Source organism: Caretta caretta, chromosome 6 (genome assembly GCF_965140235.1).
Source record: "Caretta caretta isolate rCarCar2 chromosome 6, rCarCar1.hap1, whole genome shotgun sequence".
In the NCBI taxonomy this organism is placed as follows: domain Eukaryota; kingdom Metazoa; phylum Chordata; order Testudines; family Cheloniidae; genus Caretta; species Caretta caretta.
In genome coordinates, this window is record NC_134211.1 from 125,853,114 (window position 1) to 125,873,075 (window position 19,962).

The 19,962-nt window shown below is 48.3% G+C and overlaps 1 protein-coding gene across 1 annotated transcript in view; it reads right to left on the minus strand.

The window, feature by feature from the left end:
- Positions 1–14,692, minus strand: part of ABHD12B (abhydrolase domain containing 12B) — a 37,968-nt gene extending 23,276 nt beyond the window's left edge. The window contains exon 1 of the mRNA XM_048853117.2: positions 14,559–14,692. Within this exon, the coding sequence (XP_048709074.2) occupies positions 14,559–14,677 (119 nt within the window). The 5' untranslated portion in view covers positions 14,678–14,692. The remainder of the gene's footprint in view (positions 1–14,558) is intronic.
- Positions 14,693–19,962: the final 5,270 nt, after the last annotated feature.

Genomic DNA, 19,962 nt, shown 5'->3' on the forward strand with positions numbered 1-19,962 from the left:
TTGTAAGCACCTAGAGAACAAGTCATACTATATGATCAAAGTATAAACATTTGTTAGTATTAATGTTGCCACTGTTAGATAATTGCAACAAATCTTGTACAAAAAGTGTATCAGGTAAGGCGTCAATGGCAAAGTTATGATTTGGAGGGTGATTATCCCATTTATAATCTTGTATCATCTTTGTATCTAAAATTATGAATATTGGCTATGTACCAGTACTTCAAAAAGGTGTGTGTCCTGGGGTAACACCCACCAGGTAATTTACATCCAGTCTGGCCAGCACATTGGGAAGCAGCTATTTAAGTTGATGGCCCATTAAACACTTAGCTCGTGCAATGGGTCACAGAAGACGCTTATCTCCACCCAGTGAGCCTTCCTGTGGACACTTGAGCCAAAATATGGGTAATGGCTGCTCCTGTGAGTCAAAACATGCAAGGGCATATATGACTTGCTCACATGACCCCAGACTCCATCTTTTGCCTGTAATTTTTCCCCCAAAAACTAAGCCCTGGTCTACACTAGGACTTTAGGTCGAATTTAGCAGCATTAAATCGATGTAAACCTGCACCCGTCCACATGATGAAGCCCTTTATTTCGGCTTAAAGGGCTCTTAAAATCAATTTCCTTACTCCACCCCTGACAAGTGGATTAGTGCTGAAATCGGCCTTGCCGGCTCGAATTTGGGGTACTGTGGACACAATTCGACGGCATTGGCCTCCAGGAGCTATCCCAGAGTGCTCCATTGTGACCGCTCTGGACAGCACTCTCAACTCAGATGCACTGGCCAGGTAGACAGGAAAAGAACCGCGAACTTTTGAATCTCATTTCCTGTTTGGCCAGCGTGGCAAGCTGCAGGTGACCATGCAGAGCTCATCAGCAGAGAGGACCATGATGGAGTCCCAGAATCGCAAAAGAGCTCCAGCATGGACTGAACGGGAGGTACGGGATCTGATCGCTGTATGGGGAGAGGAATCTGTGCTATCAGAACTCCATTCCAGTTTTCGAAATGCCAAAACCTTGTCAAAATCTCCCAGGGTATGAAGGACAGAGGCCATAACAGGGACCCAAAGCAGTGCCACGTGAAACTGAAGGAGCTGAGGCAAGCCTACCAGAAAACCAGAGAGGCGAACGGCCGCTCCAGGTCAGAGCCCCAAACATGCCGCTTCTATGATGAGCTGCATGCCATTTTAGGGGGTTCAGCCACCATTACCCCAGCCGTGTTGTTTGACTCCTTCAATGGAGATGGAGGCAATACGGAAGCAGGTTTTGGGGACGAAGAAGATGATGATGAGGTTGTAGATAGCTCACAGCAAGTAAGCAGAGAAACCGGTTTTCCCGACAGCCAGGAACCGTTTCTCACCCTGGACCTGGAGCCAGTACCCCCCCGAACCCACCCAAGGCTGCCTCCTGGACCCAGCAGGTGGAGAAGGGACCTCCAGGGAGTGTACCTTTTAAAATACTATACATGGTTTAAAAGCAAGCATGTGAAAGGATTACTTTGCCCTGGCATTCGCGGCTCTCCTGGATGTATTCCCAAAGCCTTTGCCAAAGGTTTCTGGGGAGGGCAGCCTTATTGCGTCCTTCATGGTAGGACACTTTACCACTCCAGGCCAGTAACACGTACTCGGGAATCATTGTACAACAAAGCATTGCAGTGTATGTTTGCTGGCGTTCAAACAACATCCGTTCTTTATCTCTCTGTGTTATCCCCAGGAGAGTGAGATATCATTCATGGTCACCTGGTTGAAATAGGGTGCTTTTCTTCAGGGGACACTCAGAGGAGCCCGTTCCTACTGGGCTGTTTGCCTGTGGCTAAACAGAAATGTTCCCCGCTGTTAGCCACAGGGAGAGGGGAGGGTTGAGGGGGTAGCCACGCGGTGGGGGGAGGCAAAATGCGACCTTGTAACAAAAGCACATGTGCTATGTATTTAATGTTAACAGCAAGGTTTACCCTGAAAGAGCGTAGCCACTGTTTTATAAAGTGTGTCTTTTTAAATACCGCTGTCCCTTTTTTTTCCTCCACCAGCTGCATGTGTTTCAACGATCACAGGATCTTCTCCTTCCCAGAGGAGAGTGAAGATTAGAAAGAAAAAAAAAAAAACACACTCGAGAAGAAATGTTCTCCGAGCTCATGCTGTCCTCCCACACTGACAGAGCACAGACGAATGCGTGGAGGCAATTAATGTCAGAGTGCAGGAAAGCACAAAATGACCGGGAGGAGAGGTGGCGGGCTGAAGAGAGGGCTGAAGCTCAAATGTGGCTGCAGCGTGATGAGGAGGCAGGATTCAATGCTGAGACTGCTGGAGGACCAAACCAGTATGCTCCAGTGTATGGTTTGTGCTCCAGCTGCCTTTGCTGCAGCTCGAGCACAGACTGCCACTACAGCCCCTGTGTAACCAACCGTCCTCCTCCCCAAGTTCCATAAACTCCTCACCCAGATGCCCAAGAACGCGGTAGGGGGGCCACCGGCCAACCAGCCACTCCGCCACAGAGGATTGCCCAAAAAAAAAAAAAAGAAGGCTGGCATTCAATAAATTTTAAAGTGCTGTGTGGCATTTTCCTTCCCTCCTCCACCACCCCTCCTGGGCTACCTTGGTAGTCATCCCCTTATTTGTGTGATGAATGAATAAAGAATGCATGAATGTGAAGCAACAATGACTTTATTGCCTCTGCAAGCGGTGATCCAAGGGAGGAGGGGAGGGTGGTTAGCTTACAGGGAAGTAGAGTGAACCAACGGGCGGGGGGTTTCATCAAGGAGAAACAAACAGAACTTTCACACCGTAGCCTGGCCAGTCATGAAACTGGTTTTCAAAGCTTCTCTGATGCGTACCGTGCCCTCCTGTGCTTTTCTAACTGCCCTGGTGTCTGGCTGCGCGTAACCAGCAGCCAGGCGATTTGCCTCAACCTCCCACCCTGCCATAAACGTCTCCCCCTTACTCTCACAGATATTGTGGAGCACACAGCAAGCAGTAATAACAGTGGGAATATTCGCAAAAAGAAAAGGAGTACTTGTGGCACCTTAGAGACTAACCAATTTATTTGAGCATGAGCTTTCGTGAGCTACAGCTCACTTCATCAGATGTTTACCGTGGAAACTGCAGCAGACTTTATATACACACAGAGAATATGAAACAATACCTCCTCCCACCCCACTGTCCTGTTGGTTTCGCAGAGGTCTAAGCGAGTCAGTAAACTGCACCAGCGCGCCTTTAAACGTCCAAATGCACATTCTACCACCATTCTGCACTTGCTCAGCCTGTAGTTGAACAGCTCCTGACCACTGTCCAGGCTGCCTGTGTATAGCTTCATGAGCCATGGCATTAAGGGGTAGGCTGGGTCTCCAAGGATAACTATAGGCATTTCAACATCCCCAACAGTTATTTTCTGGTCTGGGAATAAAGTCCCTTCCTGCAGCTTTTGAAACAGACCAGAGGTCCTGAAGATGCGAGCGTCATGTACCTTTCCCGGCCATCCCACGTTGATGTTGGTGAAACGTCCCTTGTGATCCACCAGAGCTTGCAGCACTATCGAAAAGTACCCCTTGCGGTTTATGTACTCGCCGGCTTGGTGCTCCGGGGCCAAGATAGGGATATGGGTTCCGTTTACGGCCCCACCACAGTTAGGGAATCCCATTGCAGCAAAGCCATCCACTATGACCTGCACATCTCCCAGGGTCACTACCCTTGATATCAGCAGATCTTTGATTGCGTGGGCTACTTGCCTCACAGCAGCCCCCACAGGAGATTTGCCCACTCCAAATTGATTCCCAACTGACCGGTAGCTGTCTGGCGTTGCAAGCTTCCGCAGGGCTATTGCCACTTGCTTCTCAACTGTGAGGGCTGCTCTCATCTTGGTATTCATGCGCCTCAGGGCAGGGGAAAGCAAGTCAAAGTTCCATGAAAGTGCCCTTACGCATGCGAAAGTTTCGCAGCCACTGGGAATCGTCCCAGACCTGCAACACTATGCGGTCCTACCAGTCTGTGCTTGTTTCCCGAGCCCAGAATTGGTGTTCCACAGCATGAACCTGCCCCATTAGCACCATGATGCATGCATTGGCAGGGCCAATGCTTTCAGAGAAATCTGTGTCCATGTCCTGATCACTCACGTGACCGCGCTGACATCGCCTCCTCGCCCGGTATCGCTTTGCCAGGTTCTGGTGCTGCATACACTGCTGGATAATGCGTGTGGTGTTTAATGTGCTCCTAATTGCCAAAGTGAGCTGAGCGGCCTCCATGCTTGCCTTGGTATGGCATCTGCACAGAAAAAAGGCGCGGAACAATTGTCTGCCGTTGCTCTGACGGAGGGAGGGGCGACTGACGACACGGCTTACAGGGTTGGCTTCAGGGAGCTAAAAATCAACAAAGGGGGTGGCTTTACATCAAGGATTATTTCAGGCAGGACTTCACAGAGGGTTCCAATAAGAAATGGTGCACCTAAGTTATTGTTCTTATTGGAACGAGGAGGTTAGCCTGGCCTCTGATTGATACATGGCTAGATTTACCTCACTGCACCTTCTCTGTGAGTGACTGCAGTGTGACCTAGAGGAATGAGTCCCCTAGACAGGGGAGGAGGCAAATGAGTACAAAACAAATCTGGTCTATTTCTTGTTTTGATCCACTTCATCTATCTTTTACATCTTTGGCTGGCAGCAGATGGTGCAGAAGGACTGCATGCCATCCTCATCTCATGGCTGCCCGGTAGAAGATGATGCAATAGGACTGCTAGCAATCCGTATCGCCTGCCTGCTCACCATAAGACAGTTCAATAGGACTGACTGCAGGACTAAAGAGAATGACCTGGTCAAGTCACTCCAAATTTAGTCCCTGCGCCCATGTCTGCCCAGGCGCTCCCAGCCAACGTGGCCAGGAGCACCTCGGACACGACGAGGACGGCTACCAGTCGTATTGCACCGTCTGCTGCCAGAAGGCAATGGGTTGCTGCTACTGTGTAGCAATGCCATACCGAGTCTGCCAGCACCCAGGAGACATACGGTGACGGTTACCTGAGCGGGCTCCATGCTTGCCGTGGTATGGCATCTGCACAGGTAACTCAGGAAAAAAGGCGCGAAACGATGGTCTGCCCTTGCTTTCACGGAGGGAGGGAGGGAAGAGGGGCCTGACGATATGTACCCAGAACCACCCGCGACAATGTTTTAGACCCATCAGGCATTGGGATCTCAACCCAGAATTCCAATGGGCAGCGGAGACTGTGGGAACTGTGGGATAGCTATCCACAGTGCAACGCTCCGGAAGTCGACTCTAGCCTCGGTACTGTGGAAGCACTCCGCCGAGTTAATGCACTTAAAGCATTTTCTGTGGGGACACACGCACTTGAATATATAAAACTGATTTCTAAAAAACCAACTTCTATAATTTCGACCTTATTCCGTAGTGTAGACATACCCTAAGACTGCGAGCTTTCCCTCCAGCTTGGGAGAAAGTAGAAAAGACCTTAGAGGCATCTGCATTTTGCCTCTTTCCTGCTCTGATCTGTGGATCTACCCTAAAAGTAGCCTTCCAATCAATGGACTGAGGACCTTCCAATCTTTTGAATGTTACCAGAGACTTTACAAGCCAGCAATTTATTCCACCACTGCTTCAAACGTGATACAAGAACTTTGCAATGTTTGTATGTATAGGATTTTTGACCATTTTGACTTTTTTTTGGTAAGAGAAAAGATTAGATACTAAAGGATTGGCAGCAGCATGATTATTGGGTAAGACCCGAGTTATATATTGACCTGGCTATGTGGCGGATCTTTTGAGATCAGAATTTCCCCCTCCCCCCCACTAGGCAAATAATCCTTTCAAAGAAGGAGAAAGCTGTGAATGGGATAAATCTGGATTTTAGGAAGGCTTTTCACAGTCCCACATGACATTCTCAAAAGCAGACTAGGAAAATGTGGTCTAGATGAAAGGACTATATGAAAGAGTGACAATGATTTGCTGTGAAACTGGGAGGACATATCTAGTGGGGTCCTGCAGTGGTCAGTCTTTTCATTATTGACTTGGATAATGGAGTGGAAACGACACTTATATCTGTGGAGGACACTAAGCTGGGAGGGGTTGCTAGCACTCTGGAGGACAGGAAGAGAATTCAAAGTGACCTTGACAAGTCAGAGTATTGACTTTACCCTTGTTGATTTCAGACTAAGGTAAATGCAGAGTACTACACTTAGGAAGGAAAGACCAAATGCACAACTACACCACAGGGACTAAGTGGCTAGGTGGTAGTATGCTGAAGAGAATGGGGTGGGAGGTTACAGTAGATCACAAGTTGAATGAGTCAATCTGATGCAGTTGTGAAAAAGCTAAAATTCTGGGCTGTAACAAAAGGAGTGTAGTAAGGCATGGGAGGTCATTTGTCCCACTCTACGTGGCACTGGTGAGGCCTCAGGTGAAGTGCCGTGTCCAGTTCTGAGAGAGTCAAGAGGAGAGCAACGAACATGATAAAAGGTTTAGAAAATCCAACCTATGAGGAAAGGTTAAGAAAGGGGCATGGTTAGTCTTGAGAAATGAAAACTTGGGGGGGGGGGCAGCAGCGGATATTTGAAGACTATGTTAAGGGCCTTATGAGAGGATGGTGATCAGCTGTTCTCTATGTCCCCTGAATGTAGGGCAAGTAGTAATCACATTAATCTGCAGCAAGGGAGATTTAGGTTAGATATCAGGAAAAATTTTCCATGGCCTGATCTACACTTCAAAGTTCGGGCAACATAAGCCGTGTTAGGTCTATTTAATAATGTGTCTACACTACCGCGTCCCTTCCACTGTCCTAAATGGCCTGTAGACTTCTGTACTCCACCTCCACAAGAGGTGTAGCACTTGATTGGACATCCATGGGGATAGCGTAGACACTGCGTTGTGTCATTTGACTGACTTGCCCTCCAGGAGGTGTCCCACAGTGCTCTGCTGTCACCACTCTGGAGAGCACTTTCAACTCTACTGCACATCAGCCAGGTACACAGGAAAAAGAGGTTTCCTGGGCTTTAACATGGGAGCTTTAGAATTTTCATTTCCTGTTTGATCAGTGTGAGGAGCTCGCCAGCACAACCGATTATGGAGACTCAAGGCTGCACACGCGCTCCAGCATGGAGTACACAGGGAGGTGGTGGATCTTATGGTTGTGTGGGGAGAAGAATCTGTGGAGGCAGAGCTCCGATCCTGCAGAAGAAACACCGCCATCTGTGCCAAGATTGTACGGGGGAGAAGGGCTATACCGGGGACATGCAGCAACGCTGCATGAAAATAAAGGAGCTTTGGCAAGCGTACCAGAAGACAAGGGAGGCGAACAGTCATTCTGGTTCTGCCCCACAAATGTGCCACTTCTATGAGGAGCTGCATGATATTTTTGCTGACGACCCCACCACTACCCCAAAACGCTCCATGGAGACCTCCCAGGAGCCTTGGGTGACCTCAAGCAACAATGAGGAGGACATTGTTGACAAGGAGGCGGTGAAGCAGGCAAGTGGCGGATCCATTCTCCCTGACAGCCAAGAACGGTTTTTAACCCTGGAGCCCATCCCTTCAGAGGACCAGTTGGTGGGAGAGCATTATGCCGGGGAAGGCACCTCTGGTAAGCCCACCTTTCTGGTCAAACTGTAGGGGTTACATGCTATTATTTTTTATGTTTAATCTGAACAAAAGAGTAGGTGTAGTGGGTATCCGTGGCCACTCCAGTTATGCAGAAGGTGCTCTCTGGAAAAGACTGTTTATGTGCATAGTGATGGCCTGGGAATCCTCCATGGAGAGCTCCAGGAAGCTTTCATGGAGGTACTCCGCAATCCTTGGCAGAAAGTTTCTGGGAAGGGCTGCCTTATTTTGTCCACCACAGGACGGATACTTTCCCTCGCCACTCCAGTATTAACTCTGCTGGCATTGCAGCACAAGGACCAGGTCTGTACCCAGAAGCTTGCAGCATCTTCTGCCTTGCCATCTGTTACCCTCAGAAAAGGGTTATCGCATATGGTTACCTAGGGGAAACGGGGGAAGTTTTCAATGCTAGCCCTTAAACTGCAAACAATTCAACAAGTAATCTACCCGTTAGGTAAAATCTGGATCACAACCACGCTGTCCCAAACGTGCTATGGTTGGAAAGGATCACTGTGTATTGCAACCAGCATTTTAAAAAAGGGGGGCAGCTTCCTATGTCTCCCTCCCCCGTGCTGCTTTTGTAAAAAACAAATTTGGGGGACTTTATGCTGGTGCTTGTCTTCAATCTCCATCCAGGCTGATGAGGGGAAAGGGGTTTTTTTCCTTAAGTTCCAACCAGTGATCCTAAGGATGTTTTCACAAAAGCAGCAGCACAAAACCTCTCGTCCATGCCTTGTAGCTTTACTCACCATGGCTGGAGCAGCAAACCAACTCTTCCAGTAGCCAGCGGTTGTGATTATGTGGTGTCTTGCAATGAAGTGCATTGAGGGGTGTGTTTTTTATAAAAAGAATTAACCTTGCACCAGAAACACTGCATGCACAGTCAAGGCCCCCCTTAAAAACAACAAGGAGTCTGGTGGCACCTTAAAGGCTAACACATTTATTGGGGCATAAGCTTTTGTCAGTAAAAAAAACACTTCAGATGCATGGAGTGAAAATTACAGATCAAGCATAAATATACCAATGCTACCCTTGTGCTTTGTATTCCTTGGAGCTGAAACATTGTCTGTCAGTGCCTCTTCCACACCAGGTCTGGTGCCAAGATAGGGATATGCGTTCCATCTATCGCCCTACCGCAGTTAGGAAACCCCACGGCAGCAAAACCATCCACTATGTCCTGCACATTGCCCAGAGTCACTACCCTTCTTAGGAGAAGTCTGCTAATGGCCCTGGCAACTTGGATTACAACAGATCCCATGGTAGATTTATCCATTCCAAATTGATGCCCCACTGACCGGTAGCAGTCTGGTGTTGCAAGCTTCTACAGAGCCAACGCCACTCGCTTCTCAACTGTCGGAGCAGCTCTCATTTTAGTATTGCTGCGCTTCAGGGCTGTGGAAAGCTTGTCATACAGTTCCTGGAAAGTGGCCTTATGCATTCGAAAGTTCTGCAACCACTGCTGGTCATCCCACAGCTGCATAACGATGCAGTCCCACCAGTTAGTGTTTGTTTCCCAGGCCCAGACGTAGCAGTCAACCATGTCAAGGTGATGCATGACTGTTGCCAGCAACTGCCAATTACTCTGTTCTGGGTCTTCCAGCAGGGCTGCTTGTGTGACATCATTCCACACGGCAGCTCCTTTATTGGCTGTGTAAATACTGCAGGATAAGGCGTGAGGTGTTTGTAATGCTCACAACAACAGTTTAGAGCTGAGCTGGGTTCATGCTATAGCAGCTGCATGGGTAACCCGGGCTTATGAAAAAAAGGTGCAAAAAAAAGGCTTTGTTTGTTTGCTGTTGATTGGAGGGAAAGAAGGAGGGAAGTGCATCATGGGAGGCTAATGCCATGTTCCCATAACCACCCCCGCAAATGTTTTGGTCCCATAAAGCATTGCAAGCCCAACCCAAAATTCCACTTGGCTACATGAACTGTGGGATAGCTACCCACAGTGCAGTGGTCTGTGCGGCAATGCAAGCCCTGCTAGTGAGGATGCACTCCTCTGACACAATGAGTGTAGTGTGGACACACAAGATTGATTTGCTTCAATCGGAGGCTCAATGTCAACTACGCTATAAAGTTAAGTTGACTTTATGTAAGACATGGCTTAACTGTAGGGATAGTTAAGGACTGAACAGGCTTCCAAGGGAAGTTTTGGAATCCCCATCATTGGAGGATATGAAGAACAGGTTAGACAAACTGTCAGGGATGGTCTATGTTCATGGCTTTCAACCTTTCCAGACTACTGTACCCCTTTCAGGAGTTTAATTGGTCTTGTGTACCCCCAAGTTTCACCTCACTTAAAAACTACTTGCTTACAAAAAAAAATACAAAAGTTGTACAGCACAGTATTACTGAAAAATTGCTTACATACGCATTTTTATCATAGAATTATAGATCAATTGGAATATACATAGTGTACTTACATTTCAGTATATAGAGCAGTATAACGAAGTCATTGTCTGTACAAAATTTTAGTTTGTACCTACTTCGCTAGTGCTTTTTATGTAGCCTGTTTAAAACTAGGCAAATATCTAGATGAGTTGATGTACCCCCTGGAAGTCTTCTGAGTATCCCCAGGGGCACATGTACCCCTGGTCGAGAACCACGGGTCTATGTATACCTGGTCCTGCCTCACAGCAGAGAGCTGGATTAGATGCCCTCTTTAAGTCCCCTCCAGCCCTACAATTCTATGAGACAAAAAGAAGATGGGTACAGACCAACAGGGGAGTACAAGGAAACAGTGAGACAACACTGGCAATAGGTAGCAGTCACAACATACCAGTAGCCTAATAGTCAAGTTTTTTGCAGGCCTCACAGCATAGGAGAGTTTTGGAGAGGGATTTGAAGGAGTTAGGGAGGTAGCTTTGTGGATGTTCATGGGGAGCTCCTCCCACATTTGAGGGGCAGCCAAGGAGAAACCAGGAAGGGACTTACTTGAAAGCTTAACGAGTGGGCAGCACAGACTGACATCATGGGCCAATCGGAGCCAAGCACTGACCTCTTAATAGCGAATGACAGATTATAGGAAGGGTGGAGACTGGGCAGAGGGCCTTGGAAGTAGAGAAAAAACCTTATGTTTGATGCGCTAGAGAAGGAATGCACAGACAGTGATTTGCCCAAGCTGATGCACCCTCTCTATGCTTCAATTTCCCCCGGCCCCACCCCCATCTCTCAGAAGGGGATAAACACAGCCTGTCTTGCATAGGCACCGGAGGAAAAATAGTGGGGTGGAGCAGGGGTCAACTACTTCCATGCTACTCAAAAATGGCACCTATGCAGTACACAGTGAGATGCGGGCCCCATTTGAAAAGCAGCACTCTTCTTTAGAAAGAATTTGAGTATGCCGTGAGAAAACATGGATTACTGCTCAAGCCATTGCAACTGCAGTCACTCTATGCATGCAACACCCAGACGCTGAAGAGAGCCTGGAAGCACCTAGTAATTGCTTCAGCTTTGTCAGTTGTAGCTTTGTGTTGCACTAACCTACCTCTGAAATGTATTAATGCCCAAAAGAGGATGAAAACACCAAGAACGACAGGAGATTTTCCAGAGTTAGTCTCAGGCTGGGAGAGAAAGTTCACACAATCTCTGGGGAAATGAGGAGTCTTGCAAGCTAATGATGCTGGATCATGATGCAACTGTTGAGTCAGGGAAAAGGACTTCCCACACACACCCAGTCATACACTAACAGGAATTATGCAAAACTTTCCCAGAAGATGCTGTTCTTGTTGGGATGTGGCTCTAGCCTTTGAGGGCACTGTCCAAACACGTTCAGACACCCCAGCAACATGACAGGATACTCATCAGAAAGCAAGCTAGCTATTTGCCAGTGTGAGTCTAGCTCTGTTGCTGCTGTCCATTGAGATTGCCAGAGCATGAATATCTCAGAGGCCACAGGAAGTTTTTAACTTCAAACCAGAGCTCTGTTGGAGGAAGGACACTGATGTGGAGTGCTATGGAAAGGGAGGAAGAGAGCTAGATGTTTGAGTATAAAGGGCCAGCATCTTCAGTTTACGTAAGCTAGAGACGCTCAGCTGGAGTCATTGCAGTTACACCAGCCTAGGGTATGGCTCAGAGTAGAAGACAGTTGAGTTAAAAGGGGTACAAATTCACTGTACATCTAAAAAACAGGGCAGATTTTCCAGAAAGCAAGACAGCATAAGCTTGTGTCAGTGCATAAGAGCAGACACAGAGGAAGAAAGCCAAGGAAGAAGGGGATAGTGCTGGGAAAGTAATATGGCAGGAAAGATATCAGAAGTGGGGTAAATGCTGTGGATGGAAGAAGAGTTTTTACAGAAGAAATTGAAACAATAACCACCCTTGAACAAGACAGACGCTTTTGACCAAATGTTCTGACCAGCTTCATGGTAGGCTGAATGATGCCAGTTATTTCTAACCTAATGAGGGTATTAGTCGTTATTAGGTAATTGCTGATGCTTGGCTAGGGTCTGAACCTACAAACGCATCTATGACATTTTGGGTCACAATATTAAAGCCAAGTTCTTTCTATCCCATCCTTCACTTTGTGCAGCCTCCCTGCGAAGTCAGAGGTGCGAGAGCAGAATTCAACCAGGCACCAAGGAGTTTATCATCTAGAGCAGGAATGGCTCTCAGATAGGAATGGGGGAAAACTTGCTTAAGAAAGTAGCTGGATGGGAACTGAATTTTAACATTTTAATGCATTATATGGATGATGCTTTGTTTTAGCCTGAGAATGCTTTTCTTTTTATAGAAAAAAGAAACATGTGCCACAGAGTTTAATAAAAATTGAATTATTCAGCAGATCTGTACTGGGATAAAGGGTCTGTCGTGACCCTCAGTACTTCAAGGGAGCCCATATGCTACCACTATTTGTGCGGTATTTGGTGTGTGACTGGGCAAGGGGACTTCAAGTCTCCTTTACTGTCATTTGCCACTTTTCACAAGCACTAGATACCAAGGAGGCAAGAAATTACAAGCCACTGCATTTGATCCAAGCAAAATCATAGCAATTCAGTCTATTTTAAGGTTTTATGATCCTAGACATCCATGTAGACTCTCAGATAAACAACTCTGAAGAAGGTACTGTCATACGATGAGACTTTACACAGAATGCTGAATTGGACGGCCTAGCTCTCCACATGCTGGTGCCACACAACCAAGACAATTCCTGTCCTGAAAAGTCTACAACATAAGAGACTCCCAAGGCAATTCAATCTAGACGGTAGAACCACTGGCAGGAAAATGACTAACTGGGGACTTATTTACATTGAAATCGAAAGTGAGAATGCATTTTAGTAAGTTCTCTAGAAGACAGAGCAGGAAAAATCTAGGAAACTGTCTCTTGTCGTTCCCTTTCCCTGGTCTATGTTGACCCAGTCCTTAGACTGGGCCCCTGGAGCATAAACCATACTGTGTTTCTTCAGTGCCAAGCACATCTTGGCAACTACTAATCAAAAATAATAAGGTCTGCACAACATACATCAGAAAAACAAGCAGAATATTGGATGCACTTGGAGCTCAGAACAGTCATGAGAATTGCTCAACACAGACGCTATGAAGAGTCATCTTAGATGAGATCGATTGCGCTACTGTGGCTAGATTTTGGATAAGAGTTTATCAACCTATTCTGATCTCTACAGAGATGAGACAATAATTAAAGGTAGGGTGGGAGGTGATTAATTTATGCAGAAAGGCTAGAAAAAAAAAACAGGATGGAATTTGTAGTAGATGGGAGAAGAGCCAATTGAGCTCCAAATGGATGAATGCTAAGGAGGATTGTGAAAGCAGAAGCGAAAGCTCTTTCACATCTGTTAACCCAAGGATTCAGAAGAAAGTGGTAATTTCAATTCCTTCTTTAGGGTTCCCAGTAGAAGTATCTAGTATAGTCTATGTTCATAATTTAAGCAAACATCATCAGCAATTGGTTATTATTTGGGGTCAGACAACAAGCTCTAACCCACCTTTCAAATCTGCAATGCTCCTCTGAGCAATTTGTACCCATTGTAAAATTTTTAAATATGTAGAGAGAGAGAGCACGCTTGTGTTTTATTAAGCAAAACTGAACTTGGCATGGGGTGGAGGGGGCAGCACGCAATACACTGGGAGCCAAGCTTTTAAAAAGGGCGGATACCTGTGCATAAAGCAACCCCCATGTACACCAGCAGGTGCAGCTACCCAGGGCCAGGCTTAGGGAAAATGGCACCCTGGGTGAATTTGTATTTTTGCACCCCTGATCCCCATGGGCATGGCACCTCTTCCATTGCCCCTGGGGGCACCTCACCCCTCCTGCTCCCCCAAGACGGTGACTAGATAGCAAGTGTGAAAAATCAGGACAAGGAATAAAACAAAGCCCTGACTATCAGGACTGTCCCTATAAAATCAGGACCTCTTAGCCCCCAACACTCAGCTCCTGCGCCCACAAGAGGAAACTGACTTGCTGGCTCCCCCGCACCAATGCTGCTCCTCCACACCCCAAGGAGGCCGGGCTTGGGGAGCGAGGAACCACATCAGGGCTCGCTGCGTCCAGGTCATGTCCCCACGGGGGCTGGGTAAGGGGAGACCGGAGAGCAGCGGCTCCCGATGCTCAGCAGCCCAGCCGGGCACAGTGACCCGGCTGCGCCCGGAGCTCGGGGCTGCTCTTCGCTGCCCCGCTCGCAGCCCCCCAGTGGGGGGCCCAAGCCGGGGCTGCACACCCCCGCTCCCCCCCCCCATTCCCCTCTGGGAGGAAGCAGGGCGACACCTGGGCACCCCAAGCGGCACCCCCCTGCCAGCGGGGAGCAGTGTGACACGACCCGCCTTGCATCACTTCACCTGGAGCAGGGCTGGGAGCAGAGGAGACCCCCGGGGGGGGGGGGGCAGTGCAGACGGGGACGGGGGGGGCCTGCCCTGGAGCGCGAGGGAGACACCCCCACAGGGGGCACGTGGCGGCGGGGGGGGGGGGAGGGAGAGAAGAGCCGCCCCCTCCCCCAGCGGAACGGGACTTACCGCCTGGGCCGCGGGGAGCCCCCAGGGGGGTCTCCAGCCCCGCCCGGCGAAGCCTGGGCCGCGAGACCCTCCCCCAAGGGCGGCGGCGGCGCGACCCCCCGCTCGCTGCGCCGCTTCATCCTCGGCTCTGCGCCGGGCAGCGGCGCCGGCTGCCTTATCTGCGGGGGGCGGGGCCAGGCCGGCTCGGACCCGCCCCCTCCGCCCCAGCACCGGCCAGGAAGGCGGGGCTAAACCCCGCTTAGCCCCGCCCCTCCCTATGCCCCGCCCCCCGGCTGCCGCTCAGGGCTGGGGTGTAGGAGTAGCTGGGTTGGGGCCCCCGCTGCCCCACCCGCTGCGGGGCCAGGGCAGCTCTGGCTCCCTGGCCTTCCCTGTCCTCTCTCCGCTGCATCGGCTGGGGCAGCGAGCTGGGGGCTGTATGCCCCCTCTCTGCAGCACGGGCTGGGGGAGCAGGGTCAGTCACAAGAAATGGCCCCACCAGGGGCGCCAGCTGGGGGGCAGGCAGGGGTGAAAGTGGGCCGGTGCGGCGAACTGGTAAGAAGCCGGTTCCAGTCCGTACCCAGCTGCCGCAGCAAAGGACCCTCCTTACAGCGCTGCTGCTAACGTCGCCGCCCCCCCCGTCACATCAGCGGCCCTGCCCGTAAGGAGGCCGATGGAGGGGGGCAAAGGGGCAGCTACCCCAGGGCCAACAATTTAAGAGGGCCCAGGACTCTGGCCACTGCTGCAGTGGCCAGAGTCCTGGGCCCTTCAAATCACCGCAGGAGCCCCGGGCAGCGTGAGCCAGGCAGCGCGGATGGACTGGCTGAGGGAGGTTGACCCCCAGGCCCACCCCTTCCAGGGGCCCGGAGCCAGGCTCCCGTCCCGGTAAGTGTTTAATATTACTTTCACCTCGGGGGACAGGGGAGGGCAGTTGTTGTATTCAAGAGCTAGTAACAAAGAATATACATTAAAATTGTAAACCTAACCAATGTCCCTTAAGTGACTTGACACTAGATGTGAGAACATGTAAGGATTAGAGCTGAGTGGGTCTAATATTTATGTAATCCTCTTTTTTTATATAGGAATTAGATACAGTGCTCTATCAGCTAATTTCTAAGTTATTATCTGGGAAAAAAACCCTCGAGTTTTCAGATGCCTAAGTAGCCCCTGGAATCCTGGTTAAAGTTGCCCCCTCCCCCACCAAAATCTAAAATGGTGCCCCTGTGGCCGACATGTCTGCCCAAGCAGTATTTCGTCAAAGCGCGTGAGTCAGCCAGTTACACAGAAATGCAAAAGCAAAATTTATGCACACCGAGCTCCTCCGCTAATGATACAATTGGGAAAGGAGCTGGGTCTCTAGCTACATTTGCTACACAACGTTTTACAACAGATTGGGTTGTGTAATGGACATTTGGATCACTCATTTTTAGTGTCACAACCAAAACTGGAGCAGAGGGTAGTGTAAACACAACCAGCATCTATAAATAGATGGGCGACCAGCATGGTTAAAAATAAAAATTAAGCTTGATTTTTCACTGGAGTCACAAAATGAAAAATATGGCACTGCCAGTCTGAATGTGTGCTTGGGCTAAAGAGCACTCTGGAAATGTGGGGAAACTAAGGAGTATAACTTGGCTAGCAAACATTGTGCAATTATAACAGCTTGATACCATGTTTAATTACCTGGGATTCATTACAGATATAATCTATCACCTTGAGCTAAATCCCTGTATGTTGCCCAAAAACATGCACTAGGTAAAGACGCTGAGGGTACATCTACGCAGCTATCAGGAGGCTAGCTTTGTGAGCTAGCTTTGCTGTAGCTAGACCAGTGATCCTCAACCTGCGGCCCATGGGTCACTTGCTGCCCAATCAGCACAGTGCTGTGGCCCTTGTGACATCCTCAGGGCCATACAGGTAGTATTGGATGCAGCCCACATAACACATACACGACCCACAATAGTAAATAGGTTGAGAACCACTGAGCTAGATGAAAGCCAGCTCAGGCTTGCAGTGTCAACATACCCTGAGTCACTTAACAGTACTATCACTGTAATAAAGCCAAACAAGCTAAGAATCCAAAAGATTTTTAATAAGACGTGCATATGTGAATGGTCACTTGAATAGCTGAGGAGATAATGTCTAGACTTTACAATGGAGAAATCGTTTTAGTTTTTGATAGAAACCAAGGATTTGAGCTGATCTGGCTAGATACAAGGGGAATTGAAGGTGCAGAGTTTTGCATTTTAGGTATCAAGTCAGACCTAACCAAGAGAGTAGAGTCAACTAGACAAATAAATTAAAAACCCCAATACCATGGGCGGCGGGTATCATAGGCCAGAGGAAGCTAAGCCTCTCCTAACCCAGGCCTTGGCCCCACCCACACTCTGCCCTGAGACCCTGCCCTCACTTCTCCTGTCCCCTGAAATCGGCAGGGGCTCAGCCTGGGCCAGGGCTCGGTTGGCCAGCAGCCAGGGGCAGCCCAGGGCAGCTCGGCCAGAGGCGGCTTGAGCCAACCAGCCAGGGGCAGCTCAGGCTGGCCCAGGGGTTGGGCTGGTGCTCGGAGCCGGCTGGTGGCCCAGGGGTTAGGCCGATGCTCAGGGCCAGGTGGAGGCCCAGGGATCAAGGCGGCCAGTGTGGCTGGGATGGGCTGGCTGGCAGCCCATGGCTCAGGGCAGCTGGAACAGATGGGCCAGTGCTCGGGGTGTTTTGGCCAAGCCACGGTGGGGCTTGGGGTTCTGGCGGGCGAGGGGGTTGGAAGAGGTGGGGTAGGGGCAGGGCCTCCGGAACCAGGGACTAGTCTCCCCAAAGGGGCGGGGGGTTCACATGCTGCCCATGCCCAGTACTGAGGCCTTACAATGATTCCTGGGCCTGTTAACATCTCTAGTCTGTCGAAAGGGAATTAGAGGACAGTACATAATGGTACTGGGATGACAGAAGAAAAGCTTTGAGTAGTTTAAAAGCTGCCATGGAAGTGTCTGTACTGAAATATTTTGGAATTCATAAAAGAGCCTAATACCTCAGTCAATACAGCTTCACATGTGTTTGGGGCAGGCCTCCAGCAAGATGATCAGTTAGTGGCACTAGCTAAAACTCAGAAGAACTATGCTCAGATGGCAAAAGAAAAGCTAACGTCTTCGGTTGTGAGCAGTGTCATAAGTATGTTTTTGGGTAGAAGTCAATGGAGATGGGAAAGAAACCACAGACCTTTTCAAGCAATATCACAGAAACCACAGGGCAAAGCACTTCTGGACTTTAGAAAGTGATTATAAAGTAGCAGAGGTCTGATCAAGTGGAAATTCTTATCGTGCACATGCTTTCAAATACAAATAGTTGTGACCGACTCTAGTTATAATACCAATCAGCATCTATTATTTGAGGATATAACACAGTTGTCCAGAAGGATCTGAATAACTTCCATGTAAAATCAATAGTAATGGTATATTACTAGTATGAGGTCAGAAATGGTAATCTGAATATGGAGAATTATAAGATCAGAGCCCATGAATCCTATTCTGGTCAGGTGAAGATAGGATATCCAACTGTGAAATATGCAATAAATACAGGAAACAGAATGTAAAAGCCACTGAAATCACTTGAAATTGTAAAAATCTACTTGACTCTGGTACAACACATGGTTACAGGTTTTGGAATTAGAGCAAATTAAATACACCAATAAAGATAAAAAGTTGACAAAGCACAAATGGATCTTTTAATGGTAACAAATAAAGGCTGTGAATAAGATTTTGTTAATACTGGTGTGCTCACTTCATAGGATCATAGAACTGTAGGGCTAGAAGAGAGATAATCAAGTCCAGTCCCCTGCGCTGAGGCAGGACCAGGTACACCTAGACCATCTGTCCTGTTTTGGGGTGCAATTCTGGCTAGTAAGGGGTTGTCTAACCACTTGTCCTGTAACCAAGTGCCTTAAAATGCTCTCCTGCTGTCGCTCCCTGTCTGGACGCACCCAGCCAGCATTCAAGCACGCACTGAGTGTGTGTTAAGCAGCCCTGGTTCAGCAACTCGGACTCCAGCAGCCTGCTTGTTATACCATAGCCACACTCTGGTCTCCACCAGCCTTAGTTACTACTAGCCAAGAGACCCCAACACACCCCCAGCCCTGAATTTCCCCAAAACTGCCCTGGCGTGTCCAGCCCTCTCTTGGAACACTCTGGGAAGTAAATGAAGCTCATTTGCTCCTTTAGAGAGGCAAAAGCACGTTCGAGCTTATTAACAGAACTGGGGTAAATACACCCTTCCCTTCAAGCACACCACTGTGCTGGTTTATTGAAAAAATAAAACAAGTTGATTAAGAAAAGGGCATAGGGTAAGAGATTCCAAATAGAAGGAATACAGTTAGAAAGGATTACAAACAAACAAAAATAAACATATGCTTTCTAATGGCTAAGATCTAACTTAATGAGCTACAGTCTTTGTTAAGGAAACTACTTTGAACAATCTTCCAGTCCGAGAGATTTCAACCCCCTTGACTGCAGGACCCATATTTCTCTGCTTGCAAGAGCTCTGCTCCCTGTGTCTGTCTAGTGACTAATGCCAAGGTGGCTTCTTCTCTCACACACTTTCCCAAACTCACGGTTTTGTCCCCAGGCTCAGGATGTCTTCATGATGTTCTTCCCTTCCTCGGGATTTCCCATTCCCCCTGCTGATTCATATATAAATGGGGCTTCAATTGTTTTGATTTCACAATGCTACCTTCCCTCCTGGGGGGAAAATTTGTTTTTCCCTGGGTTTGGTCACAGCCAAATATCATTGAGTATGCATATTGCCTTGTATAGTGTAATACACACATTTCACAATAATATAAAACACCAGTGTGGTTCATACACACTCAATACACTTTTACTTATATTGTATACAAGCAGTTGATTCAATTGCTTATCCTTTGAGATTCAGACCCCTGCAAGAGGATATTTCCTAGGTTGATGGTTTTGTTTACCTTTTACGTAAATGTCCTTAATTGTCTCTACCTGATGACCAGTCTGGTCAGACAAATAAATACATATTCCTTTGTCTAGGGCACACTGGGCTTATGCATTGCTTGCCAAACACAATTTAAGAACATAATTCTAGCACATATCTATAACTCTTTGTATGCACTGTGCACATGCAGCATGCAAGAATATTAATGATCACTGAGTTATTAATTTTCCAGTGATATCTTTCATGCCACCTTTTGGGTATATATCAGGACAACAGTGTGTTAGGTGTAATGAAAATGTCAGGCCTGATAAGAGTAGTGAGGCACAAATGGGCTTCTGTGTCACACCATCCCTGACAGGTGTTTGTCTAACCTGTCTAAGCAGGTTCTCTAAGCAGAGAATCCACAACCTCCCTTGGATGCCTATTCTAGAACTTAACTAACCTTATAATTAAACAGTTTTTCCTAATATCTAACCTAAGTCTCCCT